A 20,731-nucleotide genomic window follows, 5' to 3' on the forward strand; every position below is an offset into this window, starting at 1 on the left:
TAAATAATGAATTGCCCAAATAAAATTTGATACAAAACTAATAATTCTGATAATTCCCAGGTACCAACGTATTGCCATCAAGCGCGGAATGTGTCTCCATCTTAATATGTGAATTAGAATCATATTTTGAGACGATTCAACTATATACAAAAATTTGGCAAAGCGCAGATGACGAGAAATAAGTCTTAATCTCCTGTTTAGCCCCGCCTGTCATTATAGCACTCTAGCGTCCCAAGCTGGAGGATGACGTCGGCAGGGTCACGATTTCATCTGATTTAGAATTCAGCTCATTGTGGGGTAAGATTCAGAACGGGGGAAATGCAACAAAGAGAGCAGCAAAATGTCATTGTTTCAATCTCTCCAATATTTTTACAGGATATTGATTTGATCTAAGTATTTTCCCCATTTGCTAAATGGTATTGTCATCACAAATAACATTCTTGTGCTGAAAGGAATATGAAATATTAAAAATGCATTTATTCAGTACGAGAGGGCAAAATTACTGCATAATGGTCAAAACTGTCGACTTCTTGCACCTCCCGAACGGTATTTTATACCACCGGTGTTAATCCGGCTTTTGTCATTTCCCTGACAAAAGAGAGCTTAATCAAAACAGGAGGCATGACAGCTAGCCGACATGGTAACCCGAACCGAGCGGCATTTCCAAGTCTTATTCTCACCTTTCGAAAACGAAAAATTGCACAAAACTACCCCGGACCATGTCACACGGCGGCGGGGTTGTCGATTGTCTTCACCAATCGGCAAACCCCGGCGGCGAGCAAGTTACAGCTCATCGTTCCCCTGCTGCTGGCAGGAGTGCTCGTTGCTGGGGAAGAAGCTGGAGAATGACTGCCGGACAAACCGGCCGACGTCGGAGGAGCGCATAGCTGCCCGAGCCAAACTCGAGGATCGTGGTCTATTGCCGGGCACACGAAGAGAGCAAAGGGGGCTGGAAGTCTAGACGATATGGAGAACGGCTGACGAGAGCGGGGGGCTGGACGAGCATAAGCTGAGGAAAGCGCATTCTCGGCGTGCACGCAAAGAGGACCGAGGAGGGTGTGCGACAAGCTGCCGGTCGTCGGCAGAGTGGCCTTCTCGGTGGATTGCGTTGTCAGCCACAAAATGCAAGTCACCTCCTTATTAAAACGTCTGCCATGATCCCAGTATTTGACATAATACAAAGCACGTAGTTTACTCATTTCCTCTTAAATCCAGTGGTCCCACAGTTGTCGGACTTGCTTTGGCCAACCTCTGCGATGAACGGGAACTTTTTGAAACCCAAAAAGGCTCACACGCCTCTCCCCGGTGCAGCAACAAAAACCAGCAGCACATTTGGCGGGCGTGATGTGAAAAATCCGCAAATTCAGCTGAATCCGCAGTCCATCTGTATGCTATAAAGCAATGCTGTATTGAGAGATGCTGACCTGGGTGACCTCACATTCGCATTCTTTCTCACTCCAGGAAGTCACTCATTTTCATGGCGTGGGATTCAAAAAAATTGAGTATATAAATCGCTTCCACACACATCCAAGCGGTCCATTTCATTCAGGAGAATAAAATACTGCATGAAATATGAAATAAACATGCTTTTTTGCGGTCACAGGAACTTTAATGACATGAGTCATAGCATGAGTCTCCCTCCGTATATTTTGTGTGATTTGGAACAGGCAGTGTAGCGCCACCTCAACAACATGTTGTTAATCCATGATTGTCTTGCCTGTGAGTGAACGACGGCAAGTGTTCCATTTACCTCTTTCAATTCCCCTCTACTCTCCAAGTGGCCTCCGTGTGACATCCTAGCAAAGGCTGAGGGCAAGTAAGCGAGGGCGACTCAGTTTTTGGAACGCAGCCCATGACTTAACTTGTAAATGCATGAGTGAACTATGTAGATTTTGAGTCACTTCCTATTCATTTGGGGACATTTTTGAGTCACTTCCTTTTCAGTAACCCAAAATCAACATCAAGTGACCGTAAATGCCCCAAAAGGAAAAGGAAGCTAGCGAAAATGTATCGATAAATGTTTTATCATCACATCGTAAGATCGTTATCGTGAGCCTTGTATCGCAAATTGTATCGTGAGGTACCAAGGGGTTCCCACCCCGAAGTATAACTTCCCAAATTTTGAAAATCCTAACACAAACCATGACTCCATTAAGTGTCTTCAATTAAAATTAGGGCTGTCAAACGATTAAAATTTTTAATCGAGTTAATTACAGCTTAAAAAATAATCGTAATCAATCGCAATTCAAACATCTATAAAATATGCCATATTTTTCTGTAATTTTTTGTTGGAATGGAAAGACAAGATGGATATATACATTCAACATGCGGTACATAAGGACTGTATTTGTTTATTATAACAATAAACCAACAAGATGGCATTAACATTATTAACATTCTGTTAAAGCGATCCATGGATAGAAAGACTTGTAGTTCTTAAAAGATAAATGTTAGTACAAGTTATAGAAATTTAGTATTAACACCTCAATGTTTTCATTTTAATAAAATTTGGAAAATTTATCAAAAAAATAAACTAGTAGCCCGCAATTGTCAACAATTACACAATGCTCATGCGTGCTGAAGCCTATAAAATCAGTCGCACCCAAGTGCCAGCAGAGGGCAGCAAAACCCCATAAAACAATTAACAAGTGGTCAGTTCACTGTACTGTCATTTAAATCTGAGCAGGGCATGTGCGTTAATTGCATCAAATATTTTAACGTAATTAAAAAAATTAATTACCGCCCGTTAATGTGATAATTTTGACAGCCCTAATTGAAATATTTCATCACATTTGGTTTAATCACCTCTGGCTTCATTTCAGTTACGGAGAATAGAATTGCACTTAAGGGACCACGATTTTACATAGTTTCATTTTTCCCTCTCAAGGCCTTTTGTGACTTACTTTCCCCTCAGGCAGCAAATAATGGGCATCCTCATTTGACCAGCTTGGTTGGAAACACAGAAAACCAAGCATGGGCTCTCTGGCGTGATGTTTCTATTGCAATGTATGAGTGCGTGTATAATCACCCTTTCAAAAAAAAAAAAACCCAACTATAGTATTGGACTATAGCTACAAAGTAGGGCTGAACTGTGATTGAAGACCTCTGTAATAGGAACATTGGTGTCTTAGTCTTGCAGTGTGTTAAAATCATTTTTATTACATAAGGTAAAAACATTTAAAAGGTTGAATATCTCAGGCTTAAAAGTTTCATTAAATATATATTAAAATGCTGTGCTAGTCACTGTCGTGGCGTCTTTGTAGTTTTCCTGAGTTTCCAGCTTTCGGAACTGCGAGGTGGTGTAACCACTTCCCTGATGTTGGCAAAAAAACTTTTCTTGGTTCCAGGCTGCAAAGTCAACTTTGCAGTAAGTGTGGAGATTTCTGCCTTTAGGGAGGCAATTTCCTTGTCTTTCTCCAAGGATTGATGAATCATTTCCTGTGTGGAATTTATCTTAATAGACCCAAAAACAAGTGTTTTGTTATGATACACATTTTGATTGCACTGTTTGGGCTTTTTTTTTTTTTTTTTTTGCACCTCACCTGATCTTTATTCTTCACATGAAGAGCCTCTAGTTCAGCTGATTTCTCCAGAGAGTGGTCTCGAACCTTTTGAAGGGTTTCACTGACTTCTGTCAGTCGTTTCTCCAAGGACACTATCAACTAAGGGCAAAACATTTTATGCAGAAATGAAAGTAGGTAAGATTTAAGTGAATATGAACAATATTGGGCTCATCTTTTGCCAAATTCGGTCTTAAAAAAAAAAAAAAATCAATAGCAGTTAAATACTAGTGGACTAGTGGGAAAACTGGTCAAAACATACCTGACCCTCTATTGGGCAAGTGATTATTTTTGGCAATTCAAATACAGACACACCGTAATTTTCGGACTAAGCCGCACCCACCAAATTTGACACAAAAACGGCATTTGTTTATACGTGGATCAGCCGCACTCGTCCTCATTGCATTATGGGATATTTACACCGAAAGATTAAACCGTAACATTTTGACAGCGGAGTCAGTGATGACACCGTCATGAGCATTCATGAATGCTGATGAGAGATGTCATTTAGTGTCATCCGGCAAATTATCTCACTTTCGAATGGAAGTAAAAGATCCGGACTGGATATAAATGGAATTGGTGGCAAAATTTGCCGGACGATATCTAATGACATCAGTCATAAGCATTCGTTAACGCCTATGATAGTGTCATGTCATAATTGTCTTATGACTCCGCTGTCAAAGAAAGTGTGACCTACTAAACCAAATAAACTGCACTGGACTATAAGCTGATCAGGTAGCATAGAATAGGATGTCAACATATCCATATGTATGATTGATTCACATATGACTGGGTTCTGCACCACACATTGCTGGTTTGTGTACGCTCCACCCAGCCTAATCACATCTCTTTTTAAAAAAAAAAATATTTAAAAAAAAAAAAAAATAAAGAGTATACCATACTCCAATGTGATACTTTAAAACTGTTCAGACCGTAAGGACACACAGATTCCCATTCTCCGCGTCAAAGCAGCTGAACACAACAGGTTATTTTTATTATTATTATTATTTTTAAATGAGTCTTATGACGCCGCTGTAAAATAAAGTATTCCCCATCAACTCAAAATCAAGAAATAAGCCGCAGGATTAAAAAATTAGGGAAAAATGTAGCGGTTTATAGTCCAAACATTACAGTATATGTATATCGAATATAAACCCTAATCTCTTTAAAGCGCCATAAAGACATACCTAAATACCACAATATACAGTGCCTTGCAAAAGTATTCGGCCCCCTTCAACCTTGCAACCTTTCGCCACATTTCAGGCTTCAAACAAAGATATAAAATTTTAATTTTTTGTCAAGAATCAGCAACAAGTGGGACACAATCGTGAAGTGGAACAAAATTTATTGGATAATTTAAACTTTTTTAACAAATAAAAAACTGAAAAATGGGGCGTGCAATATTATTCGGCCCCCTTGCGTTAATACTTTGTAGCGCCACCTTTTGCTCCAATTACAGCTGCAAGTCGCTTGGGGTATGTTTATCAGTTTTGCACATTGAGAGACTGACATTCTTGCCCATTCTTCCTTGCAAAACAGCTCGAGCTCAGTGAGGTTGGATGGAGAGTGTTTGTGAACAGCAGTCTTCAGCTCTTTCCACAGATTCTCGATTGGATTCAGGTCTGGACTTTGACTTGGCCATTCTAACACCTGGATACGTTTAATTTTGAACCATTCCATTGTAGATTTGGCTTTATGTTTTGGATCATTGTCCTGTTGGAAGATAAATCTTCGTCCCAGTCTCAGGTATTGTGCAGATACCAACAGGTTTTCTTCCAGAATGTTCCTGTATTTGGCTGCATCCATCTTCCCGTCAATTTTAACCATCTTCCCTGTCCCTGCTGAAGAAAAGCAGGCCCAAACCATGACGCTGCCACCACCATGTTTGACAGTGGGGATGGTGTGTTCAGGGTGATGAGCTGTGTTGCTTTTACGCCAAACATATCGTTTTGTATTGTGGCCAAAAAGTTCAATTTTTGTTTCATCTGACCAGAGTACCTTCTTCCACATGTTTGGTGTGTCTCCCAGGTGGCTTGTGGCAAACTTTAAATGAGACTTTTTATGGATATCTTTGAGAAATGGCTTTCTTCTTGCCACTCTTCCATAAAGGCCAGATTTGTGCAGTGTACGACTGATTGTTTTCCTATGGACAGACTCTCCCACCTCAGCTGTAGATCTCTGCAGTTCATCCAGAGTGATCATGGGCCTCTTGGCTGCATCTCTGATCAGTTTTCTCCTTGTTTGAGAAGAAAGTTTGGAAGGACGGCCGGGTCTTGGTAGATTTGCAGTGGTCTGATGCTCCTTCCATTTCAATATGATGGCTTGCACAGTGCTCCTTGAGATGTTTAAAGCTTGGGAAATCTTTTTGTATCCAAATCCGGCTTTAAACTTCTCCACAACAGTATCTCGGACCTGCCTGGTGTGTTCCTTGGTTTTTATAATGCTCTCTGCACTTTAAATAGAACCCTGAGACTATCACAGAGCAGGTGCATTTATACGGAGAATTGATTACACACATTTGGATTCTATTTATCATCATCGGTCATTTAGGACAACATTGGATCATTCAGAGATCCTCACTGAACTTCTGGAGTGAGTTTGCTGCACTGAAAGTAAAGGGGCCGAATAATATTGCATGCCCCACTTTTCAGTTTTTTATTTGTTAAAAAAGTTTTAATTATCCAATAAATGTTGTTCCACTTCACGATTGTGTCCCACTTGTTGTTGATTCTTGACAAAAAAATTAAATTTCATATCTTTATGTTTGAAGCCTGAAATGTGGCGAAAGGTTGCAAGATTCAAGGGGGCCTAATACTTTTGCAAGGCACTGTACCATAAAGCACACATATGCGGCTCTAAAATTATATAATTATTGTTCATTACTGTATTTAAATATTTCGTCCATTTTAAATTAGTAAATAAATACAAATCTACAATGACTAAAACATTCTGGTTATGGGCCCCCGAATAACACTTTTTTTTTTTTAATAGTACCGATATTAGAATGAGTGCCCTATAAAGGGTTAAGTCAGACATGTCCAAAGTCCGGCCCGGGGGCCAAATGCGGCCCGTGGTCAAATTTCATCTGGCCCCCAGCCTCTGTCATAAAATCAGTAACGTCTGGCCCGCACACAGACTTAATAAATTGGTCAGCTGTACTGCTACCAGCATATGAAGTAGCTTACACACTAAATGCTGCTCCTCATTTACCAACTAAAAGGCAGCAGCACTCTAAGCAACATTACCCCATGTGACCCTTTACTTCCAATTTTCTAAAATGGCGACTCTCAACAAAAAAAGTTGACTGCGACGACCGACGCTTCAAGGATAGGTGGAAATTAGAGTATTTCTTCACTAAAATAGGCAAAAAACTGTATGCCTCATTTGCAAAGAGACAGTTGCTGTTTTTAAAGAGTTCAATGTGAGGCGATATTACCAAACAAGAAATGCTGACATGTACGACAAGATTACAGGAATGATACGCAGCGAGAAATTGAAGCAACTTGAAGCTAGTTTTCACAGCAGCAGTATTTCGAATTAGCCCGAGAGTAAAAGAGAACGCCACAAAGGCTAGTTGCGAGATTGTTGAAATTATTCATTTAAAAAAATAATACAGCAAATGTGACACAAAAAATGGCTTGCTAAAATTTCCTTAAATATATTGTTCTACATAAAGGACGTCAGCCAAGGTCGGCCCCCCACATTTTCTCCACACCACATCTGGCCCCCTTTGCAAAAAGTTTGGACACCCCTGGGTTAAGTGAATGAAGCCGTTATATATAAGGTAATTTCATTTTGTCCACAGTGGGGCACTGGTTTAGAACAAGAAACTAAGAATCACCCCAAAACTTACCTGTTGCTTATCCTCACATATTCGTTCTAAGGCACTTTTCTCCATGCAGAGATGATTGAAACGTTCCTTGCCTATGGGGTATGGATGGAAAAAAATTCTGAAGATTCCAAGCAGTCACAACACTTAGAAAAGACAATTATGCAGGTCTAGTTTTCGCATTATCATTAAACAAAAAAACAAAACAAAAACAAAAAAAAAATTAAACCTTCAGCTTCAAAGTCTTTCAATGGTTGATAACTCTGACATGACACGTCCACAGGAGCAATATTGCCTATTCTGGTACCAGATGCCAACTTTGAAAGCTGCAGTTTGAGAGCCTACAAATCAGTAAGAAACCATTTTAAAATGTCACATTTTACAATTGACCGCTGGAAAAACCATTGGAATCGCTACCTCAACTTTCTCCTGCTCTGCAATGAACTTGTCAAGAGGCACATAGTCATCTTCCAAGTTGCTCATGGCACTTTTGTAAGCATGTTCTTTGATAGCGTCCTTATACATCTCAAAGGTGTTCTCCATCTTTTCTTGGTAGCTCTCCTTCAACTCTTCAATCTGTTGACTAAGCATTCAAAGACAAGCACTCATCATACTGTTGGTGAATTGATCTAAATGTTCCTGCAACTGTTCTAAACCTGTGGAGTTCCTGACTCTTCATGATCTGTTGTAACATGGCGTCACCCATTTCCTTTCGGATCTCGATTTCCTGTTCCAGGTTTCGTCTGCGCTCAGCTAGCAGTTTTGTTCGGAGGCTTTCAATGGTGTCAACTAGCTCCTGGCAACCAATCAGACACGCGAATCAAGGATATTAAAAACACATTAAAATCTAGTTCAATTAAAACGCTGGGACTACTAGAGTATAGAATTTTTAGTTAGGTAATTGCACTTCTTACAAACTAGTTGCAGGGAACAAAGTACAAATACTTTGTTCTTGATCATTTACAACAATGCAACAGATTCAGAAAATCGCAATATACTAGAGGACAAGGTGATAAACCAAGTATCAAATCCAGTAGTGCCGTTAGAGCACTTCTGCTGAACTGCATCTTATAACAAACATAATATTGAGTTACGTTCTGCGTCAGTAAGGACATGTCAGCATCAGTGTCTTCATTCAGCAGCTCATCTTCAGACAGGAAGCTTTCCAGGGCCTCCCTGTCCATCATGCCATTCCTTACTAGAGATTTCCCATTTGGACCCACCAGACAGCGAGAGAGGGATTCCAGAGGCTTGTCTGGGATCACCTGCACCACCTGAAGACAACCAGGGTCACCATTTGTTTTCCCTCTGTTCATAACGCTGCCTCAAAAAGCTGAACTTTGTTTTCACACTTACTTGTTTGGCTACAGCAGAAAACTTCATGACATGAAGCGTCTCATCATATGTAGAGGCGCACTGGTTAACGTTAACAATCATTGAAGCCCTTCCTTTGCCACAGAAAACAGCCTGAAAAAGCTTGGTCAGCTTGCTCTCTCGAAAAGGGATGGAGATGCTCTTCATTCTAATTGGGTGTATTTACAAAAAAAAAACTAAGGCCTTGTTCAGACTGGCAGCCAAAATCTAATTTTAGCCAATACAGAGTGAAACTGAATTGCTCTTTTTTAGTCTGAACAGTCCCAAAGCAGAGAAATCTGATTTTTGCGAGACTGATTTAAACCACATACGGAATGTAGTTTCAAATCATATGGACAAGATGCTTCTCAGTCTGAACAGCCCAGATGGGTATTGACAGTCCATGACTTCACTCAATGCTGCCCAGGGGCGCTGGAAATCACTCGCTGCAGGGGGTGCCAAGGACTTTTTTCCCCTTCCAACAGCAGTTTGGTCCAAATTTTTCATGCTCTCGCCCTCTCCTTTCAGGAATCCAGGGTCTAAATCTGCAGCCTCTGTCCACAGTTAATTTTCCATTCTAATAGCGCCTCATTCAACATGACCCAGGAGCAAGTCCGGCAGTGGCCCTTCACAGCTGTGTGTTGACACTCAGTGAGACATGCTACACGGACATTTTTGGATTGAAACAAGTACGCGATAATATCTCGTTAAATTTGTGGTGTAATTACGCTCTCGAGTTAGGGTTTAATTTATTTATTTATTTATTATTTTTTTTATGCCTTGCTGTTCAAAATTTTTCTTCCCCCAACATATTGGACAATTTTGAAATTTGACCAAATTGGGGGTCTCAGAGCAGAACTTCCGCTATATATACACACATTTAATCCCCAAAGTTAAATACGCTATTGTTTCAATACATTTTATTTATGTTTAACAACAACAAAGAATCAACCAAAAACACCCCGCCCAACCCCAAGAGGTGCTGCAGCACCCAACTTCCCTTGCCACTGATGCTGCCCGATGCCTTTGTTGCTACAGCAGCCTGTCAGGGGTGTCAATAATGTGGCTCTGTATGAACAAGCACAGATCTATTTTGGACACTAGCTAAAAATAGCGTCAGCATTCAGCCCTGAAAATCAGATTTGAGGAGGAATCAGATTGGAATCAGATATGCCTGCAGTCTGAACACAGCCTACTTGACCTCAAACAGTCAACTGTGAAACCAACAACAGATTGTACCTTTCAGTCTGATTGCTGCGCAGAGCCATGATGCACTTTCCCAGGGTGAGGAGAGAGTTGTTAATGTTTCCAGCTTCCTTAAGCCTCTCCCCAAATGTTTTGGTTGTGTTGCATCTTTCTGAGCCAGCCAAATCACACAGAGAAAACCTAAGGACCACAAATTATAAATGGTTTTGTAACTGCAATTGCGATTTCCTTCATGATCACGAAAGCGTGACTTGCAAGTTTGACTTACTCCGATATCCATTTAACAGCGTTGCTTTCCACCTTCAGCAGCTTCATGGTAAATATAGCGTGGCTGTAGGGAAAAGTATAGTCTCATTTGAAGTAAGTGAAATGTGAAAACATAGGGAGTTATTAGAATAGTGGAACATTTGCCTTCTGCTCGAGGACTGGTTTATCTTGGTGGCAGCAGCACTTCGGTTTTTGTTGCCATATTGCAGCAGTTTGCTGGCTTCAGACAAACTCAGGACATTGATCCATCGAAGATCTAAAAATGTCAGTTTCATTGCAAGACCGACAATATATCCGACATTGTTTCTGTACTAGTTAGGGGTCACCCTCTAACCTTTAACATAAGCATTTCCAGCACCGTCGTCACAAACACGGAGTGCAGCACGTTTCTTGGACTTGGAGCAGAAGGATGGTTGAAAGAGATCGTAGACATACTCATTGTAGATTTCAAAGAATCCCAGCCATAAAGCAAACTGGCAGCTCTCTTCCACTGTAAAGATATTTAGCTTACTACCTCCCTATTACCGTTGGTTCAATTCCCAGATAGTGTTCTAGTGTAAAAAAAAAAAAAATGCAGCCTAATGAATTTCAGGGTTACCCGTCGTATCAGAGAGAGAGGAAAGACAGGACAAGTCTGATCCAGAGTGGGTTCTCATGGGATCACATTCCTGCAGCAAGAAGCACAGATAATACATCAATAGTAAAGGTGCACAGAGCACAATATAAAACTCAGTCTACAGCAAAACAATGTTTCTCCATCTCATTTTACCTCTTTAAATAATGCTAAAATGGCAGCTTTAACACTTTTCTCCTGCTTGACTTGGTCAATATCCAGACACCGCGTGTCATTCCTGAGGTAGGGCTTCACATCCATGCCCCAATACTGTCGCCCTCTGATATACTGAAAGGTGGCATCCAAAACTCGAGGCAATATTCCTGGCTCTTTTGAAGTTCCTGATTGAGTTACTAAGACTTTAATAGCACTTCTAAATTACAGCCTGATTAAAATCACATTCAAGTTGCATTACCTTGCATTGTGAATGTTTTACCCGCATTAGTGACACCATAGCTGAAGATCAGCACATTCTTCCCATCCAGGAAATCTGACATTTGGCTGCTGACAGTGTGATCATATAGCTCAGCCTGGGTCGTTTCTGGGCCAAAAATCTAAAAATGCAAGTATATAGCAATTCTAATGAAACAGCTGCACCCAAGGTGTTTTAACACAATTGGAAATTGTTACATAAAAGAAATGTCATTTTTTTTATAGGGTCGATTTGTGTCCTCGGTATGAATTAGGATGTCCAGCACAGGCCAAAGGTTTGGACACATCTCATTCAATGCAACACAAATGAAGGTCCTAACCCCATTGATAAAGCAATAAATTCCACTAATTAACCCTGAAAAAGCATATCTGAAGTCCAAAATCATTTTAGGCGACTCCTTGAAGCTCATCGAGAGAATGGCAAGAGTGTGCAAAAAGAGTAAAGGGTGGCTACTTTGAAGATACTAGAATATTATACGTTTTTAGTTATTTCACCTTTTTGCACCAAGTACATAATTCCACACATGTTCATAGTTTTATTACCTTCAGTGAGAATTTACAGTGTAAATAGTTATGAAAATACAGAAAACGCACGAAAGAGAAGGTGTGTCCAAACTTTTGGCCTGGACTGTATTTTCACTTAAGTTGGACAAATACTCTGTGTGGGTGGGTGAGTGAGTGAGTGAATGTGTGTGTGTATTATCAATTGCCATCCATTATAAATTCAAGAGCACAGGCTCTTAAAGTCTATTTTTTTTTTTTTTAAATTAACTTCTGGTAAAAGGCTATAGAATTTTGCTATGTTCCCACTGTTTAAAATTCCATCTATAAAATGAGTACCAAAAAAAAAAAAAAAAATTATAAATGTAATAAATTGTTTTCCAGGACAATAAAATCCTAATCATCTTTAATCATGTGTTGTTTTTAAATTATATTTAATTTCAAAAGTAATTCATCCTGTGTAACTGTCCACTCTGTCATGTTAGTGTCTGTTCAAGAAAATTCCCCATTGAGGACATCACTCTTCTGCGATAACATTACACCAGTGGCGGGAAATTCAACATTGGTAAGCAAGTTTATGTTTCCCCCTCTTTAAATATATTTTGCAGTTTTATGAAGTACATTTAGTGTGGTTGGTCGATCATGAGTCTTCTCAAAGCTAAATATCCAAGAAATTAGGTCGAATCATTTCAAAAGGTTCAGTTCAAATTTTTTATTTTTCATCAGTTATCCAGTTATGTTAGCCATTATGCTAGCAAAACTAGGCTAAGGGCTAACTTTAGCACAAAAAGCCCCCTTTTGTGAGTGTCCACTCTTATGTCCAAATGGAGCCCTATTTATTATTATTATTTTTAAATGACCCATATAGTCTGTGCAAGGGGGTACGTAGGTTTGCATAGGGACGGCAGGAACCTAACACTAGCAACTTTTCGGGATGCTCAAATTGTCCCCACCAAATTTTAGCCAACCTTATATGCATGATATAATGAGTACAGTTATATAGGTCATTTAGATCTTCTTTCAATGTGTTGTAAGGATAAAATTGACGCTACCATTATTAAGTGAACTATTTCAAACTTACATTTACTCCATTTCATTTGCTGAATGGTCCGGTCCATTTTGCCCCCCTCAAACGCACGTTTCATTGACTGATGACTTGACCCCCCCCCCCCCCCACACACACACACACACAACCCCAACAGAAATACATGTCAAAAAACATGCCGCCTCCTCCACCCCCTTCGAAGAGGAGGGATATTAGAAGTTTTTTTTGGCCAGCAGCAGCCACTGTGATTTAAAAAGACATCAATGTTGTGGAGGTGGGGAACACACCACTAATTTTGCCACTGAAAGTCCAACCTGCATCAGAGTTAGCGTTACATTAAATTGTGTGAACTCGAGTAGGAAGCTGAGAGAGAAGTGTCCTTCTGTTTGAGTTTTCTACAGTTAGCGTACATTAAACTGAGAAATGTAGTGAACTCTGCTGGAAACTATAGAACTAGAAAAACGTGAGCAAGAAGCTGCTTAGAGAGAGGGGTGCTAAATAACCTCATATGCACACAACATAACAATCATAACTATATACATAGGCGGATCTACTATTCAGGCGAAGTAGACGATCGCCTTAGGCCCCCAACCAGTAGGGGGCCCCCAACCAGCTGCCCTTGCCCCAACGAGCAACGGCTTGGGCCACCGGAGCCAGCAGCACCCCCAGCTATTCTTCATGTATATTTATGTCAGCATACCAAACAAAAAAATAAACCAAAAAGAAAGCCATTTGAATGTGGAATTTATATTATCTCTCTTCTTATCTTCTCTTCTATTATCTATTTTCCATGACAACAGACTGAGTATCATGTCGCTTAGCTTCATTTTGCACCGTTTAGCATCGCTTAGCTGTTCGTTTGCTTCACTGAGCTCTCCCGTGGTTTTCACGACACAAAGCTTGCTATTTTTACAGCTCACTTGCTATTTTGCACGTCGGCTATCGTTTATTTCGAACACATGAACGAACGCGCTCTCCATGAGAACCAAAGTGCAGTGAGGGAGAAGTTGAGAACAGGCCTCTAAGGATGGGCGGATCGATTCCAAAATATCGATATTTCGATCCAGCGCGTTAAGTTTTAGGTATCGATCCCCAAGCAAAAGTATTGATATTTGGAATGAATATATTTTCTTTGTCTGTTTTTTTGAGGGCATATTTTTGTGCACTTTTTGTACGACTTTTGCCTTTCACGCTCTACACGCACGTAAGCAGTGAACGCACATAAGCAGAGCACCGGTGTCTGCTCCCACCCCCATTTACGTCCCTATCATATGTCGATCAGCATGCTTTTCCTCTGCCCCTCTCACGAGGCACCAACACAGTCACAACAAACAAACATTTGGAAGCTAGTGGTAGCATGGCTGCGGCAACGACGACGGGTCGTAAAAGAAGTCTGGTTTGGACATATTTCATTTGAATAAATAGCAACGAGGCTAAGTGCACAGTTTGTGCCGAAACTGTCAGATATTCTGGTTATACCAAAAGCCTCACGACACTTAAGAAACGTGCATCCCGAAGCACACGACGAATGAAATGAAAAACACGCCGCTCAAGCCGAGGAGGACACGAGAAAAGACAAGAGCACGCCGCCGAAGCAAAGCAAAGTACTTTAGAAGGGGCAATTGCGAAAGGCAGGGCTTATCCAGGTAACGTAGGTGCTAATAGATAATCAGAGACGATATAAGCATTAGTGGCTGATGTGCAATATGAAAAGATTAATATGGAGTTTTTGTCATCTCACATAAAAAGAACTTTGCAGCACTATTGAATATGCTTTGTAATGGAACGTTATAGCTACATCTTGTTTGTGAAAAGCAAAGTTCATAACGCATTATAAAAAAAAAAAAGTAAAATGACCATAGTGACATATTCAACAGTGAAGTATTACTGTAACCTAAATGTGAGTCTCCATTTTATTAATTTTTGATACAATGAGGACAAATCAGCCCACATCACATTCCATAAGTTAGTCAAGTGAACTACTAGCAAGCAAGTTGGGTATAAAAAAAGTATATTCATTATTACTTAACATTTTAAATACACACATCTCCCCTTACTGTATTTCTAACATTAGCTATTATTCTTTTTTTTTTTTTTTTTTTAAATTGCAAGTGACTATTGTTTATTGGATTTGTTTTTAATGATCTATCATTAGAGGGCGGTAACATGCTACTATTAATTCCTTCTTTAATTAGATTCAAAATATTTAACTTAGGTAGATTAAAATTTGATCAAATACAACGTGTAGCTGGGAAATGTTCTGTGCATATGAATTTAAGGGTCATGTTTAAAGAGTGAGACTGACTAATCAGATTTGTTGTTGATGGATTGGTTTGTGAGTTTGTAGGGAAACTGCTTTGCTAGTTATTAAAAGCAGCAATTTTTCCATTGCAATGCATATTTGACACAAAGAGACTTATTTTTTGAGTGCTTGCTGTTATTGTACATTAGATATCATCAGAATGGCTGAGAACTCTGCAGGGTTGTGTGTGTGTATATATATATATATATAATATGAACTTCCGGTATCGATATCGGATTGGGATTGCAATATTTGGCCTTGGTATTACTTGGTATCGGATCGAATCCAAAATCACTGGTATCGCCCATCACTACCTCTAATGCCTCTTAACTTTCTTCTTCTACTTCTTCACACCGAACATAAAATACACCACGGCACACCATGTGGCGAAACAACGTAGTACAGTTCCAATCAGTCATACAATTACACTCAACAGCAGTTTAACAGCAAAAGCACGTCATGTTCGTCATATAAATAACGATTTCTGGAGTTAATCCCACACACTTCAGAATTAAAATTATAATATGTTAAGTAAATACTACATAATACAGATTCTACACTAAGAATAGCTTTCAAATGACACTCTTCATGACAAATATGATTGGCAATGAGTAATTATTATAATTATTATACCACTATTATATATAGTAGTATACTATAATAATATTGCTAGAATTTTTTAAAGAATTGTTTTGAATAATGTTGGAAAGGCAAAGTCAGTGTTCTGAATCTGTTTATTTTCCATTCTTTTGCACTAGTAATTGCTATCAGCATTTAACCTCATTGTTTGTTTGTGATTAATTATTGTTATTTACATGATTATTTGTACTTTAATCAAAGAATTTAAGTGTTCCAAAATAGTTTTGTGAATTAATAAGCGTAAAAAAAAATTCATTGCTAAATTAGTATGAAAAAAAAAAAAAAAAAAAAAAAAAATTAGTCGATTAAATGTAAAACTAGTCGGCTGACTAATCAGGAGAAAATTTGTCGTTTAGGAAAGCCCTAGTGTACCAGAACATATTTCCTCCACACCCTTGTCACCTTTTTAACCCCTGACCCATGAGGAGGGCCCCTGGATATGTTCGCCTTAGGCCCCAAAACTGCCAAGTCCGCCACTGACTATATATTTTTTATATATTTGTCTTCTTAATGTTTCATCCCGAACAAAAAGTGTACATGCAGGTGATGCTGTTATATCGTCCCTACCAATGTTGAGACCAATCCTACGCCCTTGATTCTGTGGTTGTATGCTTACATGCTTTTTGTAAGCTCAACAGACAGTTGAATGTTTGGAAAGTGACACTTGTGAAAATATTGTAACAGCCGCTTGTGGAAGCTGGTGCACAATGAAAGGTTGCAGACCTTGGAAAATGAAAATTTGTGAACAGACGTGCCGACCCCCTTCTCGCTGCTCTTTAAGGTGGCAGAACCTTTCGGGGCCTGCAGCGTCACCATCTGGTCATTTTCTATCACTACACAACCCTGATTAAAATGCAGAAATATTACAGCACATTAAAAAAATGAAGAGCAATTTATGACTGGCCGGATATTTTTGTATTTTTAATAATACCTGATCCTCATTGTCAGAGAGCTCCTCTTTAGAGAAAGGTCTAACTCGGAGGTACACTTTTATAGTTTGCTGATCTGGTTCTCTTAATGTTTCTTCCTGCAGAGAAATGCAAATTCAGACCAAATCATGGCAATTCTGCAATTCTGCGGTTGAAAAAAAATGTCATACCCCGTTTAGTAACAAAAACTGCTAATATAAATAAACAAATTAAATAAATAATAAGAGGGAGAGAAGGAAATGGGGATATATTGTATATTACCTGTGTGGATGAAATACAAGTCAAATCCATGTCAACAGACTCCATATTCGTTTTTCTTGTTGAGGAGGACTCCCGAAACATTTGCAAAGATGATTGAACAGGTCGATGCACTTCTAACTGAGCTTTGTTGCAATTGGGTAAACTCAATGGAGGGTCAAACAATCAGTTATAACTCAGAGCTGGTGTGAAGTCAGCTTTTTTTTTTTTTTTTTAAATAACCAATCAGCTTTGAGAGCTGCATTTAATTCACTCCCCAGGCTGTCACTTTCTATTTTGCGTTATTGATCTGGTGATACTATTTCTTTTGCAGATCAGAGAACATATGCAAAGCACAAATAGTGTTGACCAGTTGTCAAACTTACTACTTAAAATGTCCAAAGGCCATAATGACCAACATGAATTTATTCACGGCCATTGACACTAATTAAACTGTGAGAAATGTAGTGAACTGAGGTTTACCCCCTTCTCCCATATTTTCATTTTTATTTTATTTATGTGGTCTTAAAGCAGCCCAAAGAAGTTTTGTAGAAAATTTGTTGTTAAGTTTGGCACAAACAGTAGTGTTTTACCTGAAAAAAAAGTCTCCATTTTTATTTATTTTTGATATACGCTAAGAGGTTTTATAGGTATATTTAATTTATTTACTTTGACAATGTTGAGTGGTCCTAAGACAAATGTTTATTTTTTGGATTCCTGGATAGTTAAGAGATTATCAACAGATTTGTATTTATTGTGTATGTTAATATATGTTCAAATATTGCAATTTAAATTTGCTAACAAAATCCAGACATTTATTGATCCTGGAAGTTTTCAAAATGTTTTTTTTAGTAGTTTTTGAAAACAAAGGTTTGAATCGAACGGTGTATCGCTTGAACCAACACATATGCACAGCAAAAACACACCTCCTTAAAACTAGTTAAATTCCCTCATTTTCAGTGTAATCTTATAGAAATAAGTGAAATGATGTGCCACTGCTTCAAGCAAAATTTACTCATTTTTTAAAATAAGAAAAATAGCTAGCTGAAGATAAGCTTAACAGACTTATTTTAGGCAAAAAGTTCATATATTTAATCTTACAAAGAAGCATGTTTGTCAGAAATGTTCCTAAATAAAGAATAGATATTGGTTGAAAACATTATTTGAAAGCATTTTTTTTCTGGATTTAGGTGAAAAATGACCAATTTTTAGATGTATGGCCTTAATAAGAACAAATTTTTACTTAAGTGGACTAATCTGACGCGTTAATCTGTTAACTAGTCTTTAACACTCAAAACAAGATGGAGAAAATTATTTGACTAGTTTTAAGAAAAAATAACAGGTTAAGACATTATAAATTTGCTGTGTGAAAGTTGGTATAAGTCAATAGATTTATTTTGCATTGATCATTTAGCCTATCAATTAATTATTCATATTCGTGAGAAATGTAGCTGACCTCCGTACACCCAATGTGTTTGGTCTTATAAATGTCCCGTTCCCAGCAAAAAGTGCACATGCACGTTATGCTGTTTAATATCGTCCCTACCAATATTGAGATGAAACCTACACCTTTGATTGACAGCAATAGACATTCAATCCATTTGGACAGTAAGGAGCTGGCAGTGAGTGATCTCTTCCAGCCCTCAGAGTTAAAAATAAAAATGAATTTGATCTCTATCTGTCAATAATAACAATGTGCTAAAAATTCAGATAAGTAGTTTTACATTCATCCAAACCACAAGATTTGATTCCTAGGTGTATATTCAACAACCTTATACAACTGATCTCAACTGGTAAATTGAGACAGATGTTCTCAGACATGTCTCAATCAGTATAATCTTGATATTCCATATGCAATATTTGTAGTCACATTACAGTATTTTTGCAGTTATATCAATATGTATGCACAAACTATCATTTGCAGTCATATCAAGTGAGCCAAGCACTGTAAATTGTCAGACGCAGTGTTACAGTACATACTGCTACATTACTACTTGCTGCTAGTCATTCACTTCATTCCCAATCTGTGTACAGTAACCCTTTAATATTAACCTTATTGCACTTTTGCTTCATATGGTGCACATTAAAACCAATTTTTAAATCTTATGGTATTTTGTATGTATTGACTTGACTATAAAGGTGTTCTATTCTATATGTTTAATAAAATTAAGTTAATAACATTTTAGAATTCAGTTTGTTGTTGCATAGCACATTTCAAATATTCAGGGTTTTAATGTAACCATAGGATCGCTGTGTATTAATTGCTCTCACATCCCAAAAACATGTTATTGTACTGTACGGTACTAAAAATATTACACCATTATGAATCTTATGTCATTATGAACCCCGCCAACTGAACTGAAAAAAAAAATTGAATACGTGTCAGTTTCTTTCCGTATTCTTTATTGCATCAGTGCATATTTATGCGTCAGCAATTGTAACTTCAACCTCAACACCAGGCTCGATGCTGATGGAGGTGATCTGCTTGACAATTTCAGATGGGCTGTGCAGATCGATCAAGCGTTTGTGGATTCGCATCTGAAACCGATCCCAGGTTTTGGAGCCTTCACCACAGGGGGTCTTTCTGGTGGTGATACGCAGGGTCTGCAGAGGACGGGAGGAGAAATATGAAGCCCAGATATAAAGTCATAAGAGTTTTTCAGGTTGAGAAAAAAAAAAAAAAAAGAGCAACATTTGGTACCTTGGTTGGCATGCGGACTGGTCCCTTCACCTTCAGGTTCTTCTCCTTTGCACCACGGATCAAGTCAGCGCACACTGATGAGGACAAATCACAGCTGTAACTTTCAATTATCAGCATTTTAAACGTTGTAAGCAACTTTAGAATGGTAGCTCGGAATAGCGTATTTCACACATCAAGGTGATCAGCAAATATTTTTTATCTTCATTGCTAATCGGCAAAACAGAATCTTTGTCACTATACAATGGACAAGGTAATACTCATTTCAGCATACCTTGCAAAATGACAAAGACTAAGGCATTTTTCGGCGATATCCCTAAAATTTAACTACCTTTCTCCAGAGATTTGACATTACGGCTGGTGAGGGTGATACGGATGCGGTGAATGGTCACTTCAGTCTCAACGGGTGCCTTCCCAGAGTCCTTGAAAGCCTATGTAAATAACAATAATAATATTTCATAAACTTCGTAGATCACAAGCAATTGCAATTTCGTTACGTATGCCTAAGGAACGCAACTTTGTCGTAAATCTATGCAGTAGTTGTGCATTACTGAGTTTACACCAAAACAACAGAAGCAAAATTCAGCCCAAAACATGAAATTTCACCAAGACTAACACAATGAAGACGTTTATCCGGGTAAATTTGTGTCCAGTGGGTTTATATATTACATATGTTGACGAGTAATTCAAGGCGCGCAGTTTGAGGGCTAGCCACGGTTCGCTACAAGCAGATTCGATTAAAACAAGTGTATCATATAGCCATTAGAACACTATCTTATAGCCCCGAGCAGTTCGTGAAAGCAGTAATATCATTTTTAAGGTGTGAGCGTACCATTGTAGTGATTCCTGACCGACTTATTCGGAAGAAAAATCAAGCGAACAGCGGTGAGCCAGGCAAAGTCACCAACAACGTGGTTAGCTTTACAAGAAAGAGGGCTAGCGGAAGGCGGTTTCTTGTATATGTACTGTTCATCCGGGTTCTTCTTGTTTCTTCTTTGTGTATTTTTTGTCCTCATTGTGACTGCGTCATCTAGTGGCAAAGCAAGGAACATGACAAGTTGTGATTTAGTTCTGTGCAGTAATAATCTAATGTATTTTTACTTGATACTACCATCGGTGG

At 38.7% G+C, this 20,731-nt stretch overlaps 2 protein-coding genes and 1 non-coding gene across 4 annotated transcripts; all 3 read right to left on the bottom strand.

Moving 5' to 3' along the window:
• Positions 1-3,132: 3,132 nt before the first annotated feature.
• zgc:56231 (uncharacterized protein LOC406257 homolog) lies at positions 3,133-17,103 on the bottom strand. 2 transcript variants are annotated; one of them, XM_057824672.1, is made up of 18 exons: positions 16,938-17,103; positions 16,679-16,774; positions 16,471-16,590; positions 11,244-11,382; positions 10,985-11,169; positions 10,814-10,883; positions 10,550-10,705; positions 10,360-10,471; positions 10,217-10,279; positions 9,982-10,128; positions 8,746-8,911; positions 8,484-8,663; positions 8,046-8,185; positions 7,807-7,972; positions 7,619-7,730; positions 7,414-7,484; positions 3,543-3,662; positions 3,133-3,438 (listed from the first exon to the last, which is right to left on the bottom strand). In XM_057824672.1, exons 1-18 carry the CDS (start codon positions 17,016-17,018, stop codon positions 3,241-3,243), a joined length of 2,322 nt encoding a protein of 773 aa, XP_057680655.1. In that variant the 5' UTR covers positions 17,019-17,103; the 3' UTR covers positions 3,133-3,240. The 2 variants fall into 2 exon arrangements, with proteins under 2 accessions (XP_057680655.1, XP_057680654.1); XM_057824671.1 differs by having other exon boundaries at positions 3,133-3,453.
• Positions 17,104-19,295: 2,192 nt separating this feature from the next.
• Positions 19,296-20,609, bottom strand: rps20 (ribosomal protein S20). The gene is made up of 4 exons (XM_057824613.1): positions 20,444-20,609; positions 19,943-20,042; positions 19,615-19,688; positions 19,296-19,517 (listed from the first exon to the last, which is right to left on the bottom strand). The coding sequence occupies exons 1-4, from the start codon at positions 20,444-20,446 to the stop codon at positions 19,335-19,337; spliced, it is 360 nt and encodes a 119-aa protein (XP_057680596.1). The 5' UTR covers positions 20,447-20,609; the 3' UTR covers positions 19,296-19,334.
• Positions 19,758-19,824, bottom strand: LOC130909076 (small nucleolar RNA U54). Its single transcript, XR_009061687.1, has one exon. It is a non-coding gene; the product is annotated as a small nucleolar RNA U54 (small nucleolar RNA).
• Positions 20,610-20,731: the final 122 nt, after the last annotated feature.

Source organism: Corythoichthys intestinalis, chromosome 20 (assembly GCF_030265065.1).
Source record: "Corythoichthys intestinalis isolate RoL2023-P3 chromosome 20, ASM3026506v1, whole genome shotgun sequence".
Lineage (NCBI taxonomy): Eukaryota > Metazoa > Chordata > Actinopteri > Syngnathiformes > Syngnathidae > Corythoichthys > Corythoichthys intestinalis.